At 42.4% G+C, this 18,271-nt stretch overlaps 3 protein-coding genes across 4 annotated transcripts in view; 1 reads left to right on the forward strand and 2 right to left on the reverse strand.

The window, feature by feature from the left end:
- Window positions 1–4,172, reverse strand: part of itm2ba (integral membrane protein 2Ba) — a 6,927-nt gene extending 2,755 nt beyond the window's left edge. Inside the window, exons 1-3 of one of the 2 annotated variants that reach the window (XM_083560473.1) lie at window positions 3,906–4,172; window positions 380–511; window positions 41–244 (exon numbers count right to left, since the gene is read on the reverse strand). In XM_083560473.1, the coding sequence (XP_083416599.1) occupies window positions 41–244; window positions 380–511; window positions 3,906–3,992 (423 nt within the window). In that variant the 5' untranslated portion in view covers window positions 3,993–4,172. Of the gene's footprint in view, window positions 1–40; window positions 260–379; window positions 512–3,905 lie in introns of both variants that reach the window. The other variant, XM_083560472.1, reaches the window with a different exon arrangement.
- A 1,666-nt stretch (window positions 4,173–5,838) lies between these two features.
- On the reverse strand, window positions 5,839–7,358 carry nudt15 (nudix (nucleoside diphosphate linked moiety X)-type motif 15). Its single transcript, XM_083535203.1, has 3 exons — window positions 7,060–7,358; window positions 6,460–6,659; window positions 5,839–6,032 (listed from the first exon to the last, which is right to left on the reverse strand). Exons 1-3 carry the CDS (start codon window positions 7,221–7,223, stop codon window positions 5,929–5,931), a joined length of 468 nt encoding a protein of 155 aa, XP_083391329.1. The 5' UTR covers window positions 7,224–7,358; the 3' UTR covers window positions 5,839–5,928.
- A 155-nt stretch (window positions 7,359–7,513) lies between these two features.
- sucla2 (succinate-CoA ligase ADP-forming subunit beta) lies at window positions 7,514–16,725 on the forward strand. Its single transcript, XM_083535202.1, has 11 exons — window positions 7,514–7,670; window positions 9,978–10,173; window positions 12,333–12,432; window positions 12,526–12,688; window positions 13,880–14,008; window positions 14,105–14,243; window positions 14,450–14,611; window positions 15,110–15,252; window positions 15,333–15,453; window positions 15,711–15,799; window positions 16,031–16,725. The coding sequence occupies exons 1-11, from the start codon at window positions 7,536–7,538 to the stop codon at window positions 16,103–16,105; spliced, it is 1,452 nt and encodes a 483-aa protein (XP_083391328.1). The 5' UTR covers window positions 7,514–7,535; the 3' UTR covers window positions 16,106–16,725.
- Window positions 16,726–18,271: the final 1,546 nt, after the last annotated feature.

The raw sequence follows: 18,271 nt of genomic DNA on the forward strand, positions 1-18,271 counted from the left end.
CGTCCTATCAATGTGTGAGTGTGTGTGTACATGATCTTACGAGGACGAAGTCGTGGACGATCTCGGCAGCGTTGCTGTCACTGAACTCCGGCACGGGGACGCTGATCAGCTCCACCTGCTCCTTCTCCAGGATGCGGAATCGCTCGCTGAGGATCTTCAGAGGGGCCGCGTGCTCGTTACTGACATCAGGGATCATGAAGCGGTCCTCGCTGTAGCGCACGCCGCAGAAATACACGTCCTCCTCCTGCACAACAGCAGCCTGTTCACATGCATGTACACCAGCTCAATGGTGGTGGTGTTGGGGGTCGGGGACACGGAGGACAAGGTGGAACACAAGTGCTAAGATGTGTGTGTGTGTGTGTGGAATGTTCCCTCTCACCTCCATGATGTAATGCTTGTACAGGTAAGCTCCGCCCACCACCACGCCAGACAGCATGAGGGCCAGACCCAGACACATGCACCAGCACCAGGCCCAAGACTGCTGCCTGACCCGCACCACCTCCTCCACATCCTTCACACACACAGAAATTCAAAACGAGTTGTAAAGACCCAATAAACTGCACATGCTATATAACCAAAAATAAATAAAATGGCTGGAAAAGTCAAGTGTCCCAATACTTTTGTTGATATAGTTTACATCGTACACTGAGAAGTGGAGGGGAAACAGTAATCAATAATCATTAGCATAATCCTACAAATTGGGCTGTAAAAGAGCCACGGCATTAACCAGCTGGCACTCAAACCCGAGCACACGAGCGCGTCTCTGCTTTGGAACGCCACCAGCGCACAGACTGAACCAGATGGCGCGGCGAACCCGCTTTAATGCCGACAGTCAAAACAGAGGTCACGAATCGATTCCTGTTTTAGCTTCTGCTTTTCCACGTCTCGGGTAAAGGAGTAAAGGGCGCTCGGCGGGGAAAAGGGCGCGGCCTCCAGATGAGGTCAGAGCACACAGGGACAATGAGCGCTCCGGGGACTGTTTCCTTAATCGCTCGGCTTTGTTACGGGAGATGCAGACGTACAGAACGTTAACCTTGGATCTCAAAAGCGCTGAGCGGAGGAAATGCTGGGGGGAATTTCCAGTTGGATTTCCAAGAAAAAGACGTTCGAGTCAGCATGAAAGTGAATGCCAAAGCTAGGGTTAGGGATTTTGTAAAGCGGGCCTTATGGAAGGGGTCTTCGGTGTCATGCGAAGACAGAGGAGAAGTTTGGCGCTTTCTTAATTACATGATAAGCCTGGGGGTGTATCATGTTTTCAGGAGAGGAAAAAAAAAAAACCCCACAATAAAAGTAACTGTAAATGGATAAAAAGTACTAGTGCTAGCTATCTTGAAGAATCCTCTCACAGAATTACCGTGCAGTGGAATTTTTATTTGATTTGCCCCTAAAATAATGCCGAGTCGCTCGATTACTCCTGCGTTCAGGTGAGAGGCGCTTTATCCCAGGATGACGGCGTAACGCTCCCCCCGCCCATCCTCCTCTCCCCCCCGCCCATCACAAAATCTATCCCCCTCCCACCCCCACCAGAACTGTTTCCACTCTGTTTCCACTCTGCTTTAAATATCTTAATTACGGTTCGGGTGACTGCAATCCAGTAATTTAACTAAACACAATCCAAAATCGGGGAAAAAAGAATTGACATTCATAGTGAGACAAATCCAATGAGTTCTTTCCTCTCTCTCTTTCTTTCTCTCTCTCTCTCTCTCTTTCTTTCTCTCTCTCTCTCTCTCTCTCTCTCTCTCTCTCTCTCTCTCTCTCTCTCTCTCTCTATGTAAAGCTCTGAATAATGCATTAATCAATAAAAGTCTCTAAACACGGCTTAATCAGCGCCTGCAAAATTCCAGTGACGTAATCACAGTAATCTAAAACTCAAACACAGAAACAGGGGTACAGTTTCACCCTTTCTCACACACACACACACACACACACACACACACACACACACACACACACACACACACACACACACACCTTGCCCTAACAGAGATGGTCTTTGTTGGAATGTGAGCACCAGTATGAGGGTTTTTTCTGTGTTTTTTAAGCTGAGAGTCTCGACTAGGCTTTGATTACCCGTGGCACAGACGAGAGACGTCTTGATCAGACCACACACACACACACACACACACACACACACACACACACCTGAAACATCCCAGGGTGAGCCAATCCTTTTAACCAACACTCCGATACATCAGATATTAAACACCTGATCTGAAATGTTGATCTTTATGCAAACAATTTTTTTGAAAATCAACTCAGGATAAACAACTGCAAAGTGGTGCGTTATTGTTTCCATTCTGTACACGATTTCCCTCAACAACACGTCTCACGGTGTTTCATTCCTCTCACATTACACTACGTGTTCCAACAATACAGAACACAAAACCGTGAGACAACAATAAGAAAACACGGTGAAACGAATCTGAAAGAATCTTTGATGTTGAATTATATAATCTACAACACAACCGAGCTTTTTGTTCCTCTGAGACCACAGCCAACGCTAATAACACACTTATATTTTACATAAGGAGACTCCAGTGCCACGTCTTCAGAAGGGAGAAAACCTTTCAAGTATAAATAAACAACTGGAAATGGATTAAAAAATAAATAAATAAAAAAATTCAGTCCTTGTTGCCAGACGATGATTTGAAATAGATCGGACACTTTGGTTTTGAATAAACGCCTTGGGATAGATCGGACACCTTGGGCTGGATCGGACGCCTTGGGATGGATCGGACGCTTTGGGATGGATCGGACGCTTTGGGATGGATCAGACGCTTTGGTTTTGATTGAACAGCTTGGGATGGCTCGGACGCTTTGGGATGGATCGGATGCTTGGGATGGATCGGACGCTTTGGGATGGATCAGACGCTTTGGTTTTGATTGAACAGCTTGGGATGGCTCGGACGCTTTGGGATGGATCGGATGCTTGGGATGGATCGGACGCTTGGGTTTTGATTGAACACCTTGGGATGGCTCGGACGCTTTGGGATGGATCGGACGCTTTGGGATGGATCGGACGCTTGGGATGGATCGGACGCTTGGGTTTTGATTGAACAGCTTGGGATGGTTTGGACGCTTTGGGACGGATCGGACGCTTTGGGACGGATCAGGGGAAATCCGAGCTTCTCCGCTGGCCATCTAATTCATATTTCACCGCCTCTTCTCTCTCTGTCTGCTCGCCCACATCACACTGACTCATCACTATCAGACGGTCTGATCTTCACTCATCTCATCCATGTGAATCTTCTTACTCACACACACACACACACACACACACACACACACACACACACACACACACACACACACACACACACACACACAGTCTGGCGCCTGCTGGAAACCGGAAGTGCCCTCTGAAAACACTGCTGCTTCTCCCTCCTGCAGCTCTGCAACACAAAACACTGCTGCGGATTTTCTCTAACTGAGTAAATAAACCACTCAAAAACACGTGGGTTCGTATTTAACCATCATTTTGCACAAATACGCAAAAGAATCAGGTTTTGCAGTAACCGGCCATGTTAGTGCTTTTCTTTCTTTCTTTTTTCTTTTTTTAATCGGGTCAGCCATTTTCTTTCCCCACAACCAACCTTTCTCTTTCTCTTCCTCCAGAGATTGACACTACAATCTTTCGGATTATAAATATACATTTTACAAAAATTGACATGCCTCTGAAACATAAATAAAAAAGATCTCGATCGAAATGTAAAGTAGTTAGCATAAACAACTAGCCGCCCCCCGCCCCCCATACACAATCACCCCCAAACAGTTCGGTTTTATTTAAAACAAAAATGTATTTTACTTTAAGGCACAAAGCTCCGTATAATTTCTCTATAATGTGTGTTTTTACGTGTTAAAACTAAATAAATAAGTCTCAATTGCCTTTAGTGAACTTCACTCACCCCATCCTGAGGGATCAGAGCCTCGTCCTTTTCTCCTCGCTTCACCTCCTTCTGCGCCAAAGCGGAGTTAAATGCGACTTTAACCATGTTGCCCTGACTTTAAACTGCTTCCAGAAAGTATAAAAAGAATTAAAAATCCAATCTGGTGCGAGTAAACCGAATTAAGCGACTGCAAATTGACTAAACGCAGACGTTCGTTGACTTCGACTTTCAACTGTGGCGCATTCGGCAAATAATCCGCTTTCAGTGTGGGGCTTCGGCCACTAGGCGGCGCTAAAGCACGCGCACACAAATCGCGTATAATTTGTATTGTTTTTTAGGGTTTTTTTTATAAATACAATATACAGTTTGTGAAAAAAATCCATATACAATAAACGTCCCTATTAGGGATGATAAGATGCACCTTTTAACAATTTAATGCATAGATTAAAAAAAAGTGTGCATCGAAAACAAGTTGTCATTTGCACCGTATTTAACATAATTGCGTCGCATTAGAAGATGCGTTATACTTTTATTATTTAGAAAGTGACCAAAAATCGGTGACGGATATTTTGCATGTAGATCGATTTCTCCTCGCGAAAATGTTTCACAAGCGCGTTCTCTCAGCAGCACTACGGAGGCACTCAGGATTAACATGGCAGAGGTAGAGCTGCATCTTCCCAGATCGTTTTTCTTTCTAGATTTTTTTGCACTACAAAGGCCTGTTTGTGACATGCGTTTAAAAGTCAGAAGGCACTTACGTAAATGTATGATTTGTTGTCTGTCTGAACCGAAGTAATAAAAGTGAGCAATCCGTACTATAATGAATTGCTTAGCATCATATTTTTTCCATTGCATCGTACATTCGACTTACCTCATAAGTGTTAATTTGTAAGTCAAAATAACAAAACGTTTTTTTTTTTTCAATGACAGAAATGCCACCATGTTAGCAAGCATTTAACCATCAAAATATTTCCCTCTTCCACCAAGCGACCTGTATATTTAGCATTACAGATTTAACCACCAAATATACCTGTACGTTTGACTGATCTCAAGAAAAAATGTGACTTTTCACAACTGGTTTAAAGATAAGAAGTGCTGCTTTGTTTATTTTCGCTGCTGTGTCCATATTGATGCAACATGTTGATGGTTCGGAACCCATAAAAATGAGAAAACTACCCTAACTTGTTGAAAAGGAATTTAAAGATGTTTTCTCTGGCTTTGACTGGTTGGCCCAAGGGAATTACAGATTGCACAATTCATTTGAATCCCACTGCATTGCAAGTAATCAAACGTAGAAAACCACCCAGCACTTTAACACCGACCAACATGTTGATGACAGTTTGAACTAAAACCAGAAATTAATTTTGTAATAACTCTTGGACATCAATATTAATAAATATTAACATGCCAGATGCCAGGACTTCTCCCAGAAGATCTTCTGTGACAGGTTTTGGTCTCCTAGTTCAAATGAAGGAAAAAAGGGCACTCAAGATCTTTACACTGAAGATAATTCTCCCTTTGACCGGTCTTTAGTGTGAAGATCTTGAGTGCCCTTTTTTCCTTTATTTGAACTAGGAGACCAAAACCTGTTCCAGCCTGACACCTGTGCACAAAGCCAGCTCCATGAAGATCTGCTATACATTGTTTGGGGTAGAAGATCTCTTGCTCCAGGCCTCCTCACCTCACCTACATCTGTACCTGACTTTACTAACAGCCTTGCGGCTGAATGACTCTTAAACAAATCTCCAAAAGAAATCTAGTGGAAAATCTTCCCAGAAGACTGAAGCTTTTTATGGGGACTAAATGTGGAATGGGATGTTTAAAAGAAGCACATGCCACACCGTCAAGTGTCTACACACTTTCTGTTAAAGTAATTCTAAGATAGGAATCGAAATCAAAACATACTCCTTTAAATACAGGAGAAATTCCAAATAAATGACGTCTCTGTAGCTCAGTTGGGAATATGTTTAATATTACTAACATCCAGTGTATTTGTTTCCTCAGAGAAAGTCAGGAAAGTATAAACAGTTCCTTGTTTAAGTCAAATCTTCCTGAATGGCTGGAAACCCTGCTGTCTCAGATTGGCCAGTGGTAAGAAAAGCTGCTCTTCAGGAGGAAAGTCGTCCCAGGCTCTCCATGACCAACCTGAACAAAAGACACAGGAAACATCATTAATTATTTATTAAAAGTGTGTCACCTTCCCATGTCAAAGAGTATGTGTTGCTGACAGAAACCGGTTCCTGTGCATAAATTCAGGTCTATGAAGATCTTCTGCTATAGAGCTCTAATCTCAAACACTGACTGCACTTCAGGCCTCCTCACCTACATCAGTACCACACATTCCTAACACCCTCATGGCTGAATGAATCTCCACACATCTCCACAAGCACCCTCGAATATCTTGAGGAACCTCTTCCCAGAAGAGTGAAGTTTATTATAACAGCAAATGTGAAATAGGATGTTCGAAAAGCACATACCACTCTAACGCTGAGGTGTCCACAAACTTTTGCCTGTGGAGTGCATATTAATATGCAAATGTATTCGCATGTAAACGTGTTTATTTTTTTTTTACCCTCGTTTTTCTCAGGCTCCATGTTAACTAGCTCGGATGTTATGAAGTCTTTATCCACTTCCCCCTGCATGAAGATTGTAATGTAGTGATAGTCCTCTTCAAGCTTGATGGAGTTCACTACTGTGGCAAAGTGGAGGTTCTTTAACCGAATGCCAGCCTCCTCCATCACCTCTCTCTGCGCGCACTCCTCCCATGTCTCTCTGCAGAAAATTGTTACAACAATGATTAATTAATAAAGGATTATTTGGGAGTTTCATTCATCCTGGCCAGTGTGTGATGTGTAATAACTTCGATATAACACTCTTATATAGCGTATATATACGCATATATTAGATTCTTGCTTACATTTATGCCAATTGGCAGACGGCTTTATTCAGAGAGACTTACAATTTATCTCATTCATGCAACCCAGCATCTATTGGGTTAGGGGCCTTGCTCAGGGGCCCAGGAATGGAACCTTGGTGTGGCTAGGATTTTAACTCATGACCTTCGGATCAAAGCATAAACTACGAATCTACCACCTCCCAGACCAATAATCTTTAATGCTTTTAATCTTCACGCATTGCACCTTCAAACACTGAAAACATTTCGAACGCTCACCCAAATTCGATGTGACCTCCAGGTAACTGGTGCAACCCTTTTCCAACCACACCCTTTCTCCTTCCCAGAAGCACACACCCCGGGTGGGAGGAATCGCTGACGAGCACCCCGAGCCCCACTCCTGGGCGTTTTGGGGCGTGATGATTGTGAACAGCCCCTGCCATGGTGCTCAAGCTGAGGAATATGTTGAACACACACACTCGTTCCTTCCTGTATAGTTCTCAATCAGTTACTCAATACCTACTGCTGCCTACCAGTGCCTTTAAATCTTCAGAGGAATAACATGCTTGAATTAAAAACCTGAAATTTGATCAGCTTGAACACTTGAGAGCATTTCTAATTACACTTTGTTGATGTATTCTGTCCAGAAAACCAGGGTTTGGCCTGATGAACGCAGTGCCATACTTACGCGCTATTTTTTTTCGCGCATTCATGAAGCATGGAGGCGCACGCTGCGTAGATTTTCCTCCGTACGCATGCGCAGTGGGGGATTTTCTTTTCCGCAGCCCAGCTGCTCGGAGAGAAACATGGCGGCGTCCCTGATATGCGGCCGGTTGTCCGCTAGATTGAGGAATTCGGGGTCCAGAACGGCTTTAAGTTCAACAGCAAAGGTTAGTTTTTCGAAACGAAATATCCAAGAGTCATACGGGATATATTTTACATCTTTTAAGAAGACTATACCACAAGGAATGATTTCAGATGAATGGATTCGGGCTTTGACATTAGCCACTTAGCTGTCAACATTATTCACCCATATTCGCTGTTCGGGAAATTAAATCTGTTCGTCGGTCTTTTAAAGTACTTTTTTCACTTAAATCTGTTAATCAAACTTAGTTCTGATCAAAACGACTAAATATTTCTTTTTCAATCCAGGATTTTTTATTTGTAATTGCCAATTGTATTAGTGACGTCACAGATATAGGGGCAGAAAAAACACACAAAATGACTGAAATTGAATCCATAGCGAGTACAACGATTCCTGACGCTGTTCTGATATTATATCTGCAAAATAATACCCAATAATCATTCTAAAACATTTCAGCGTTTTGACATTATACAACACTTTGTACAAGGGTTTATAAGTCTGTACACGGTCAGAGGTGGGGCCGCATCCCAAATCGCACATTGATTACTATAAAGTGCACTACGTAGGCTGCAAAAAACGGTCCTTTCACACTCTATGTAGTGCACTTAGTGTATTATGGGCACTGGTTTGGAATCCAGCCATGGAAACACTCCTTGTGTATTGTTTTGCCCTGATTTTGACCTCCAAAGGACTGGATTTTTAAATAAAAATATAAATTTTAATAGAAGGAATCAGACCTACTTCAAGGTCATCTTAAACAACCTGATACATTCCACTGCTAAGTCAGGCACAGCTGTGTGAATGATCCTATTTTTGAATTAGTTATTTTTAACCATATCTTCTTACAAAGCATTGATCTCAAGTTGAAAAGTCTTTTTTTGTCAGGTTTAAAGGTTTACAGCATTTGTTGCTGTTGCTGCAAAGGAACAGTGCAGATCAATAAAAAAAAAAAAAAATCAGATTGACTCGCTGCCATATTTTATATATTTTATATAAAGAGATAAAGATCTATATACAGGGACATTTAAGGTTAACTAGAACTCTAGACTAGAAAATGTAAAGGATATCAGAGTGTACAGACAAGGAGACAAAATCTGCTATTTGCAAAAAAAATCCATTCTGATAGTTTTTCCGGGTTCCGGTCCACTGCCTTTACGACAGCGGCTTCTAGAGGCAAATCACTTGGTTTGTTTTTACGCGAGAATGCGTGCCGTATGGAAAGCGCTATATAATATTTATTATTTATGAATCATATTGATTAATTAATATATTAAGTACATTTTGATTGTTCAGTATAATTTTACACGGTTTGTTGTATTTGTTATAGTTAAAAAAATTTTTTGTCTCGTGTGCATTTGGTCAGAGAGAACGGGTCTATTAAAAAATATAACGTATGTGCATGGATATATAATGCGAATTAGTGTCTGAGTGCGCGCGCACACACACACACACACACACACACACACACACACACACACACACACACACACACACACACACACACAACAGGACCATTAGAAGGACCATTAGAAGGAGCTCATATTCCAGGTGTATTCACCAGACTTATGTAATGTGGTAGGAGATATCGTAGTGCACTGATCAGGTGATAAAATGTCAGTTAGTAAACATTCACTGTAATAAATATCTCTTTAGTCCAATAATCCTCAGTGACGTACTGTAGCCAGGGCTTCATTTCAGAGACATGAGGAAACATCTGTACAATTAAGTTGATAAAAAGGACACAGTCATGTGCTCTGGGTGGACGCCAGACAGCATTATGTTGTTTATTAAACATCAGACGGTATCATATGTATGTATATATGTATATCCCTGAACATCTCACTAGTAGCTGTGCTGCTTCTTGTCCTCAGTTTGGAGATTTTACGACATAGTTTGGTGAAATCATGGCAATTGATACTGAATGCATGCTCTAAAATCTCGAGCAGTTTTTTGTAAATCATAACAGGATCGAGAGCAAAGGTTGCGTCTCTGCTCATGTTACAGTCGAGCGCTGGCATTTGACCTTGTTGTGAATACGCAGTGTGTTTTTTTTTCCAAGGGTTTTTTTTGTGTGTGTGTGTGTGTGTGTGTGTGTGTGTTTGGTTATATTTACACTCACATTAGCAATCCCAATTGAACGTACTGCTGAATGAAATATGTGAAATAGTGGGAAGACCATTCATTTGTTTGCATTGCTGAATTATCTTTATCCATATCATCATATAGTTTTCATCTCCTGAAGATCAGTATTTGAGGGCATTTGGGACCCTGAGATGATTCAACTGAACTATATGATGATATTTTCCCTACTTTTGTGTCTCTGCCGTTCCAGGTAATTACCGGGACATCAGGGCTGTTCGGTAACCATGCCCACCAGCCGTCTCCCTTGGCGACGGGGCAGCAGCAGAGGAACCTGTCGCTGCACGAGTACCTGAGCATCGGCTTGCTGAAGGAGGCGGGGATCTCCGTGCCTGCGGGGATTGTGGCCAGCTCGCCCGACGAAGTCTACACCGCCGCCAAGCAGATCGGTAACAACGCGCAACACGTCGCGCCACAGTGTACCCTCCTGTCAAGTGACCTTCCATATATTCACGTGCATGTTCTTTTAAAACTGAATCACGTGTGTTATGAATCAGCACTGCATCTGATTGGTCATACGGTGTCGATTCGTCAGGTTTACTCGTATCTTATTCTTTCATTGATTTGAGTTGAAGAATTTTTTTCCTTAATGAAGAAACTAAACCTGACTGGGCTTTGGATTTTGGATCCGAAGGTCATAAGTTCGAATCCCATCCATGCAAGCTGCCACTCCTGGGCCCCTGTGCAAGGCCCTTAACCCCATAGCTGCTCAATTGTATGAATAAGGTAAATGTAAGTTAATCTGTGGATAAGGGTGTCTGGCAAATGCCATACATGTAAATGCATTGAAACACACTTGGTTCCTGATATGTGTGTGTTAGTTGAATGTGCTGTATAAGTGTGTGTGTGTGTTGTATGTGTGTCTATTTGCCTTTTTTGCTGTGCAAATGTCTGAGTGTTTGTGAGAGAGAGAGAGAGAGAGAGAGAGAGAGATGTCTGCATACACACATCACCTGCTGTGTGTACTCTGTTTGTGTGTGTGTGTTTGTGTGTGTTTGTGCACCTGGAAGCACACACATTCTGTTCTTTCGCTAATAAATAATTGTAAGGTTCCAGATCATTATGTGTGGCTCGACAGCTGCAGAATGAATGTTGTCAGGATTGTGATCACAAGTTCTGGCACTCCCAGTGAACATGGCCGCTGGTCTCAGTTAGCATTTTTTTTTAATAGATACTGGGAAAAAAAAACACTCCATATAAAACAGTACTGAACTAAAAAAAAAAAGTTTTAACTCATGAGAATGTGCTTATTAAAATAAAAATGATATATTCATTAATTATTGATAACTAATAAATCTAATATAGCACTCTCTGTGCAGAGCTCAGTCTCATTAGTAAAAACAAACAGCATGCGGCATCGGTGAGACGCCTCTAGAGGCCACTCTTGTAACGACAGCAGACCTCCAGCAACATACGCAAACCAGAAAAACAACGGACGTGGGTTTTTGCCGATATTAATAGCAATCCCCTGTGGCGACTCCTGATGGGAGAAGCCAAAAGAAGTTACAGCAATCAACTAATGCAAAACCAATTAATTGGTTGAACTCTACTCAGCAGTGTGATTGTTCTTTATTCATTCTGCTTGTTTGAGTTTTCTCAGAGTTTGTGGATATATGTGATCTTTTGGGTGTAGCCGGGTGTGTGTTTTGGTGAACCAGCATGCCTCTGAACTTTGCTCTTACTCGGCTGTTCACCAGGTGAAGTGTGTGATTGTAATGACGCCCATTGTGCGTCCATCTGTAGTGTGTATAGAACGGAATATCCTTTTGCCATAGTGTTGGATGAAGTACATCTCACTTTTAAATGTAAAAAGCATGAACAGTAAAATGTGATGTATGAGAACTCTATATGAATGGATGAGGTTCAGCATTTTTTTTTAATAAGGAGAGAGTTTGTTATGGTTGCACAAACACACAGAGAGAACCCCAGAGAACTGAGAGAACCCTTACTCCACACTAGAGGTCGACTGATTCATCGGTTTTGCCACATCGATTAATTAACATCGAAAGTTAATTGCTGGAACTATTGGCTATTGGTAAAAATTCACACTGACAGTTTTTCCGGCTTGCGTTATACAGTACAATAGCGGCCCCTTGAGGCTATAGAGGAAAATCGCTGATGCCGCCTGCTGTGTCTTTTTATGCATTTTGGTCGTGACTGTTCTTATTTATTTGGAGCGTTACTTTTTGTTTCACTTTTATTTTTCCAAATATTTATGAAAATAATTGATATATTCATATTTATTTAATTTAGCACATTTTCATGATTCAAGTCCAAATTTTCCAAAAAGTTTAATTCTGTAGTTCAGATGGTTGGAAAAAATTTACTTAAATAGAAAAACACAGTAGAAATAAGTTGTTATGACAAGGCTGTGTGTTTGAGCTTTCATCAGTGGTTTGAGTGGAAAATATCGAAGCACAATCTCGGTTACGATCTGGATTCGAAAAGATTGTTCCTAATCCTGAAGGATGTGGCTAATTCGGGAGTTGAGCAGTAATTGCATTAATGAAGCTGTTCTCCTGCTTGTGTGTCTCTGTCTCCTGTGCAGGCTCTAAGGATCTGGTGGTGAAGGCTCAAGTGTTGGCTGGAGGAAGAGGCAAAGGAACGTTTGAGGGAGGATTAAAAGGAGGAGTCCGAATCGTTTACTCGTGAGTAGGAGGTTTGCTTTTCTGCGCCCCCCTGTCACGGATCTTTTGCTCTACTGTTTATTTTGTCTCTTTTATCTCTGTCTGTGCTCTCAGCCCCGAGGAAGCGAGAGACATCTCCTCTCAGATGATCGGAAAGAAGCTGTTCACCAAGCAGACGGGCGAGGCGGGTCGCATCTGCAACCAGGTGTTCATCTGCGAGCGGCGTTATCCCCGCCGAGAATATTACTTCGCCATCACCATGGAGAGATCTTTCCAGGTCCTGAGCTCTGATGATGTCACTAGGGGGTGGAGTTGATGGGGATATTAATGTACATCAGTTTTAACAGAAATTGGCTGCACCACATCCGATATTTTGGTAAAAAAAAAAAGAAGAATTACTGAGTCCTTTCTTAACTGTATGTTCAGCCAAAAAACTGTGCATACGACATGTTGAATGAGAATCACTGTAGGGCCAAAAGTATTGGGACACCCGACCTTTCAAGTCATATGTGCTTCCTCACCAAAGCGTTACCACAAAGTTAGAGACACACAATTGTATTGATGTCTTAAGATTTAAAATTTTTACTTGAACTATGAGACCCAAGCCTGTTTCTGCATGACGATGCATCCAAATGAAGCTACGTGGGCTGGCGTGGAAGATCTCCTACTATAGAGCTATTAAGCTATTAAACACCTTTGGGATGAGTTTTTCAAGCTGATTGTACTGCCGGCCTCCTCAACTGACCTACATCAATACCTGACTTGACCCTACTAACTTCCTTGTGGATGAATGAATCTTCAAAATCTAGCAAGAAGAATTAAGTTTAATAGAACAGCAAATAGGATATAAATGTAGAATAAAAAATTCAAAAAACACATACCAATCTTGGTCCATACAGCGTATATCACACCGATGCCTAAAGAGACTTGACTACAGCTCAGTAATTAAATTCAAACATTGCGTCTTATGGACAGCACTTAATTACTGGAGTGTGAAATGTTATTATAGCCTATTATGGTGGTTTGTTTGCTTTATCTTTATCTTTTTAATACCAGTATACAAACATGAATATGATGTAACTGGAAGGAGATCGGTGCTGTATTCCGGAACTATGAGCGTGTCCAGCAGGGAGCGCAAGAACAAGGAATGTGTCAAACTGTCTCTAATGGGGACCAGTGGGTGTAACAGACTCACTATCAGTTATATCAGCTAATTATAATATATCGTAATACGTCAGGATTAGGTGATTATTTATCAATCAATCAGAAATGAAATTTGAAATAAATAGTCATTATACTATAAATCCACCATTTGTATTAGTCGTATGGGGGTTATTATGGGTTTATTAGCAATAAGCCAGAAAGAAGCTGGTGAGGGAACTTCTTAAACTGATCTGCAGCATGCTCCTGTATATCAGAGCTTTATATTAGTTTCTTTCTTTTTTTGATGATGATGATCTCTCCTCAGGGCCCAGTGCTGATTGGCAGCTCTCAGGGTGGCGTGAACATCGAGGACGTGGCAGCTGAGAATCCCGATGCGATTGTAAAAGAGCCCATCGACATTGTCGAGGGCATCAAGATGGAGCAAGCCATAAAGGTAAGGCAGAGGGAATGATGATGGCGGATTATGTAAATGGGACTGTAACGTCTTACAAGCTGGCATCTCAACACGCTCGCCTCTATCCTCCTCCAGGTCGCTAAGAAGATGGGATTCCCAGAGGGTTTAATGAAGGAAGCGGCCGAGAACATGATCAAACTCTATGACCTTTTTATCAAATACGACGCATCGATGGTGGAGATTAACCCTATGGTGGAAGACTCCTCTGGCATTGGTATAGCACACACACACACACACACACATGATGGTCAGGTGTCCACAAACGTTTGTCCATACAATGTATTTTTGTGTGTGTCTTTTTGTGTGCATTATTATTATTATTATTTGTGTTTAATTTGTGTTTACCTGGCAACGCTTATTGCCGCCGGTTTATCTGACGATTTGTGCGTTTTTTTTATGTCTCCTTGCGGTGCCGTGCAGTAATGTGCATGGATGCTAAGATCAACTTCGACGCCAACGCCGCGTACAGACAGAAGAAAGTGTTTGATTTGCGTGACTGGAGTCAGGAGGACGTGAGGGACCGAGAGGCGGCTAAAGCTGATCTGAACTACATCGGCCTGGACGGCACCATCGGCTGCTTGGGTCAGTAACACAACCTGCAAAATCTAGTGGATTGTTAATGGAGTCTGGATTTGGTGAAGGCTACCGGTTGACCTTCAGATCCAGCCTCCAATGCTTTAACCACTGAGCTACCACCTCAAAAGAAAGCTATATACTAACTTCTTTAATGTTCTTTTAATGGGATGTACATCTCTGTAACTGAAGCCGACATGATTCGTGTCAGCTTACGATACATTAAAGATATGAAGCAGCTACCGATACGATACGGGTCACCCCGTTACGATCCGATTTCAATTTGATTCAACACGATTCAATGGAAAAAAATATTATGCAGTGCAGTTCAATACGGTACAAACAGTTCGCTTTTATTGCTTCGGTTCAGAAAGATGGCAAATCATCAATTTTCTTCAGTGTCTTCTCACTTCTAAACCATGGTCCTTTCACAAACAGGCCTTTGCAGTGCAAAAACGCAGCTCTACCTCTGCCATGTTAATCTGTATTCTATGTGACTCTCATTAGTAAATGGAGCCGGTCTCGCCATGGCAACCATGGACATCATTAAACTCCATGGCGGGACGCCCGCCAACTTCCTTGACGTCGGAGGCGGAGCCACAGCGCATCAAGTGACGGAAGCCTTCAAGCTCATCACCTCGGACAAAAAGGTACCTCAGGAACTCATCATATTTGCGAGTTTGAAGGTAGTCCAGCTCTGATTGTGTGTTTTTATTTAATTTTTTTAAAGGTGCAAGCCATCCTCGTTAACATTTTCGGCGGCATCATGAGGTGCGACATCATCGCTCAGGGCATCATTATGGCCGTCCGAGACCTGGATCTAAAAATCCCCATTGTAGTACGGTTACAAGGTGAGGAAGGAAGAAGGGGATGGCAAAGCTCATGGAAGTGAGAGAAAAACGTGATTAAGCGTTGAATAGGAAATGAGGCGATTTCTGCGTTCTGACCTAAGAGGAAAAAACACTGCGGGTCGATTAAGACGTTTCTAAACATTTCTGTATCGGAGTCTGTAGAAATATGAAGAAAAACGTTTAAAATCTGATTGGAAAGAAGTCGTCCTCTCTCTGTTTCTCCTCATGCTAATCCTCACACTGCTGTCGTCCTGCAGGAACGAGAGTGGACGACGCGAAGGCTCTAATCGCTGCCAGTCCTCTGAAGATCCTGGCCTGTGATGACCTGGATGAAGCAGCTAAGATGGTACACTCGCTTACACCATAAACACCATAATACCTTTTATACATACAGCAGAAGATTCACCAGCTGAACACTGGACCTACAGTGCTCTCAGAAAATACTGTAGCAAAACCTGAATATAGTTCAGCAGCTCTTCTTTCCCCAAACAGAAACCATGATAACCAGGACGTCTTTAATTCATTTGCATACATTGAATTTCTTATTGTAATCATGCTCCATTTCTCTGTCCCGTAGGTCGTAAAGCTTTCTGAAATCGTTTCTTTGGCCAAAGAGGCTCAAGTGGACGTAAAATTCCAGCTGCCCATCTAAAGACATCGCTCGTCTACGAACTGTAAAAAAACTCCAACAAGAAAAAACTCCATGAACTGACTTCCTAGCTACCCAGTCCCACGTCTCCCATCCACCACGCTTTCAGAAGCCACTACATCTTAGTCTTGAGGTGCTCCAGCTCTTAAATACGAGATACGAGATACACACTCCTCCCGCAAACTCCCCCCCACTCGCCTGGGTTTGTTGGTCAGGTCAGGTCAGTGTTACTACTTGTTTCGTTTTGTTTCACGTCGTCTTTGTTTTGTTTTGCGAAGCGGTGGACCTATTTATGTGGGACTGTATTTATAAGGAAGTACGCAGAAGTACGCCGAGCTGGATGTAAAGTACAATTAAAACCATTACACATATCTGAATGAATCAAAAATAAATTGTAAAAAAAAAGCTGCATTACTGAGGAAGATCCTTGTTTCCTGCTTCAGTCAGTGTTTTCCTGAAGAGCACGGCACCAATTCCCGACCCCCTTCAAACGCACAACCACTTCTTTGGGGAATCTCTGTAACTTAACTGTGTATTTTTGGTAATGTACGAGAAAGTATTGGTTAAGAGGAGGGAATGAATAAAATAAGAAAAGATGGAAATAAAATTCAGTTTTATGATAATGTGTGTACGTGTGTGTATGTATGTGTGTGTATGTATGTGTGTGTGTGTGTGGATGTGTGTGTGTGTATCTGTGTGTATGTGTGTGTATGTGTGTGTTCACTTGCTGCCTAATAAATAAATCCCACCCACTAACATGTGCCCTGATTAAGAGATATTCAGTGTTCTTCACTTCACCACTCATAATGTTCTACCTGGTCGGTGTATGTTCCACTCCTGGCACCCAAGAACAGAAATCCAAGGCCAGGTGAAGATCTAGACAAACCTCCCCTGGGCTTTATATTTTTCTAAACCTGGAAAACCTTACACAATAATAGCAGTAAGTGTAGATGAGCTGTCCTTTTCCTCTCGCCAGATTTTCAACAGCTGCTGTATTTGTGCTGAAGTGTGAAGGGGATTTATGTTCGGTCCTGGTCCGGTGTTAATGTGAACATCAATTTAACATGAGCCTGCCAGGTGAACTCGGGTTTGTCCTCGGGCCTGAACAGGTGCACACACATGGTGAAATAGGAGATTAAACCCAATAAATCCATTCCTAAATGGTCCCATTGTAGTGGTTTCATCTACAATGATAAGAAATAATAAAGTGGCTGCCCATGGCTGGAAATGATGCTCTTTTTGAGTCTCGTAAGGAGATGAGAGTTTTTTTTTTTTTGGTTTAAGGAGGACAAGGGCATGTTAAAGAGAGTTTTTAGCCCTCCACACACACACACACACACACTCTTCTGTCTCAAATATCTTTCAAACATGGCTTGACAGCAGTGTTAAGGAACTTTGTTCTCTGCACACATATATGGCACTCACTGGCCATTTTATTAGGTACACCTTACTAGTACCGGGGTGGACCCCCTTTTGCCTTCAGAACTGCCTTAATCCTTCGTGGCATAGCTTCAACAAGGTACTGGAAACATTCCTCAGAGATTTTGGTCCATGTTGACATGATAGCATCACGCAGTTGCTGCAGATTTGTCGGCTGCACATCCATGATGCGAATCTCCCGTTCCACCACATCCCAAAGGTGCTCTATTGGATTGAGATCTGGTGACTGTGGAGGCCATTTGAATACAGTAAACTCATTGTCATGTTCAAGAAACCAGTCTGCGATGATTCGCGCTTTATGACATGGCGCGTTATCCTGCTGGAAGTAGCCATCAGAAGATGGGTACACTGTGGTCATAAAGTGATGGACATGGTCAGCAACAATACTCAGGTGGGCAACATGATGCTCAATTGGTACTAATGGGCCCAAAGTGCGCCAAGAAAATATCCCCCACACCATTACACCACCACCACCAGCCTGAACCGTTGATACAAGGCAGGATGGATCCATGCTTTCATGTTGTTGAAGCCAAATTCTGACCCTACCATCCGAATGTCGCAGCAGAAATCAAGACTCATCAGACCAGGCAACGTTTTTCCAATCTTCTATTGTCCAATTTTGGTGAGCCTGTGTAAATTGTAGCCTCAGTTTTCTGTTCTTAGCTGTCAGGAGTGGCACCCGGTGTGGTCTTCTGCTGCTGTAGCCCATCCGCCTCAAGGTTCGACATG

The sequence above is a fragment of the Silurus aristotelis genome, assembly GCF_946808225.1.
Source record: "Silurus aristotelis genome assembly, chromosome: 2".
In the NCBI taxonomy this organism is placed as follows: domain Eukaryota; kingdom Metazoa; phylum Chordata; class Actinopteri; order Siluriformes; family Siluridae; genus Silurus; species Silurus aristotelis.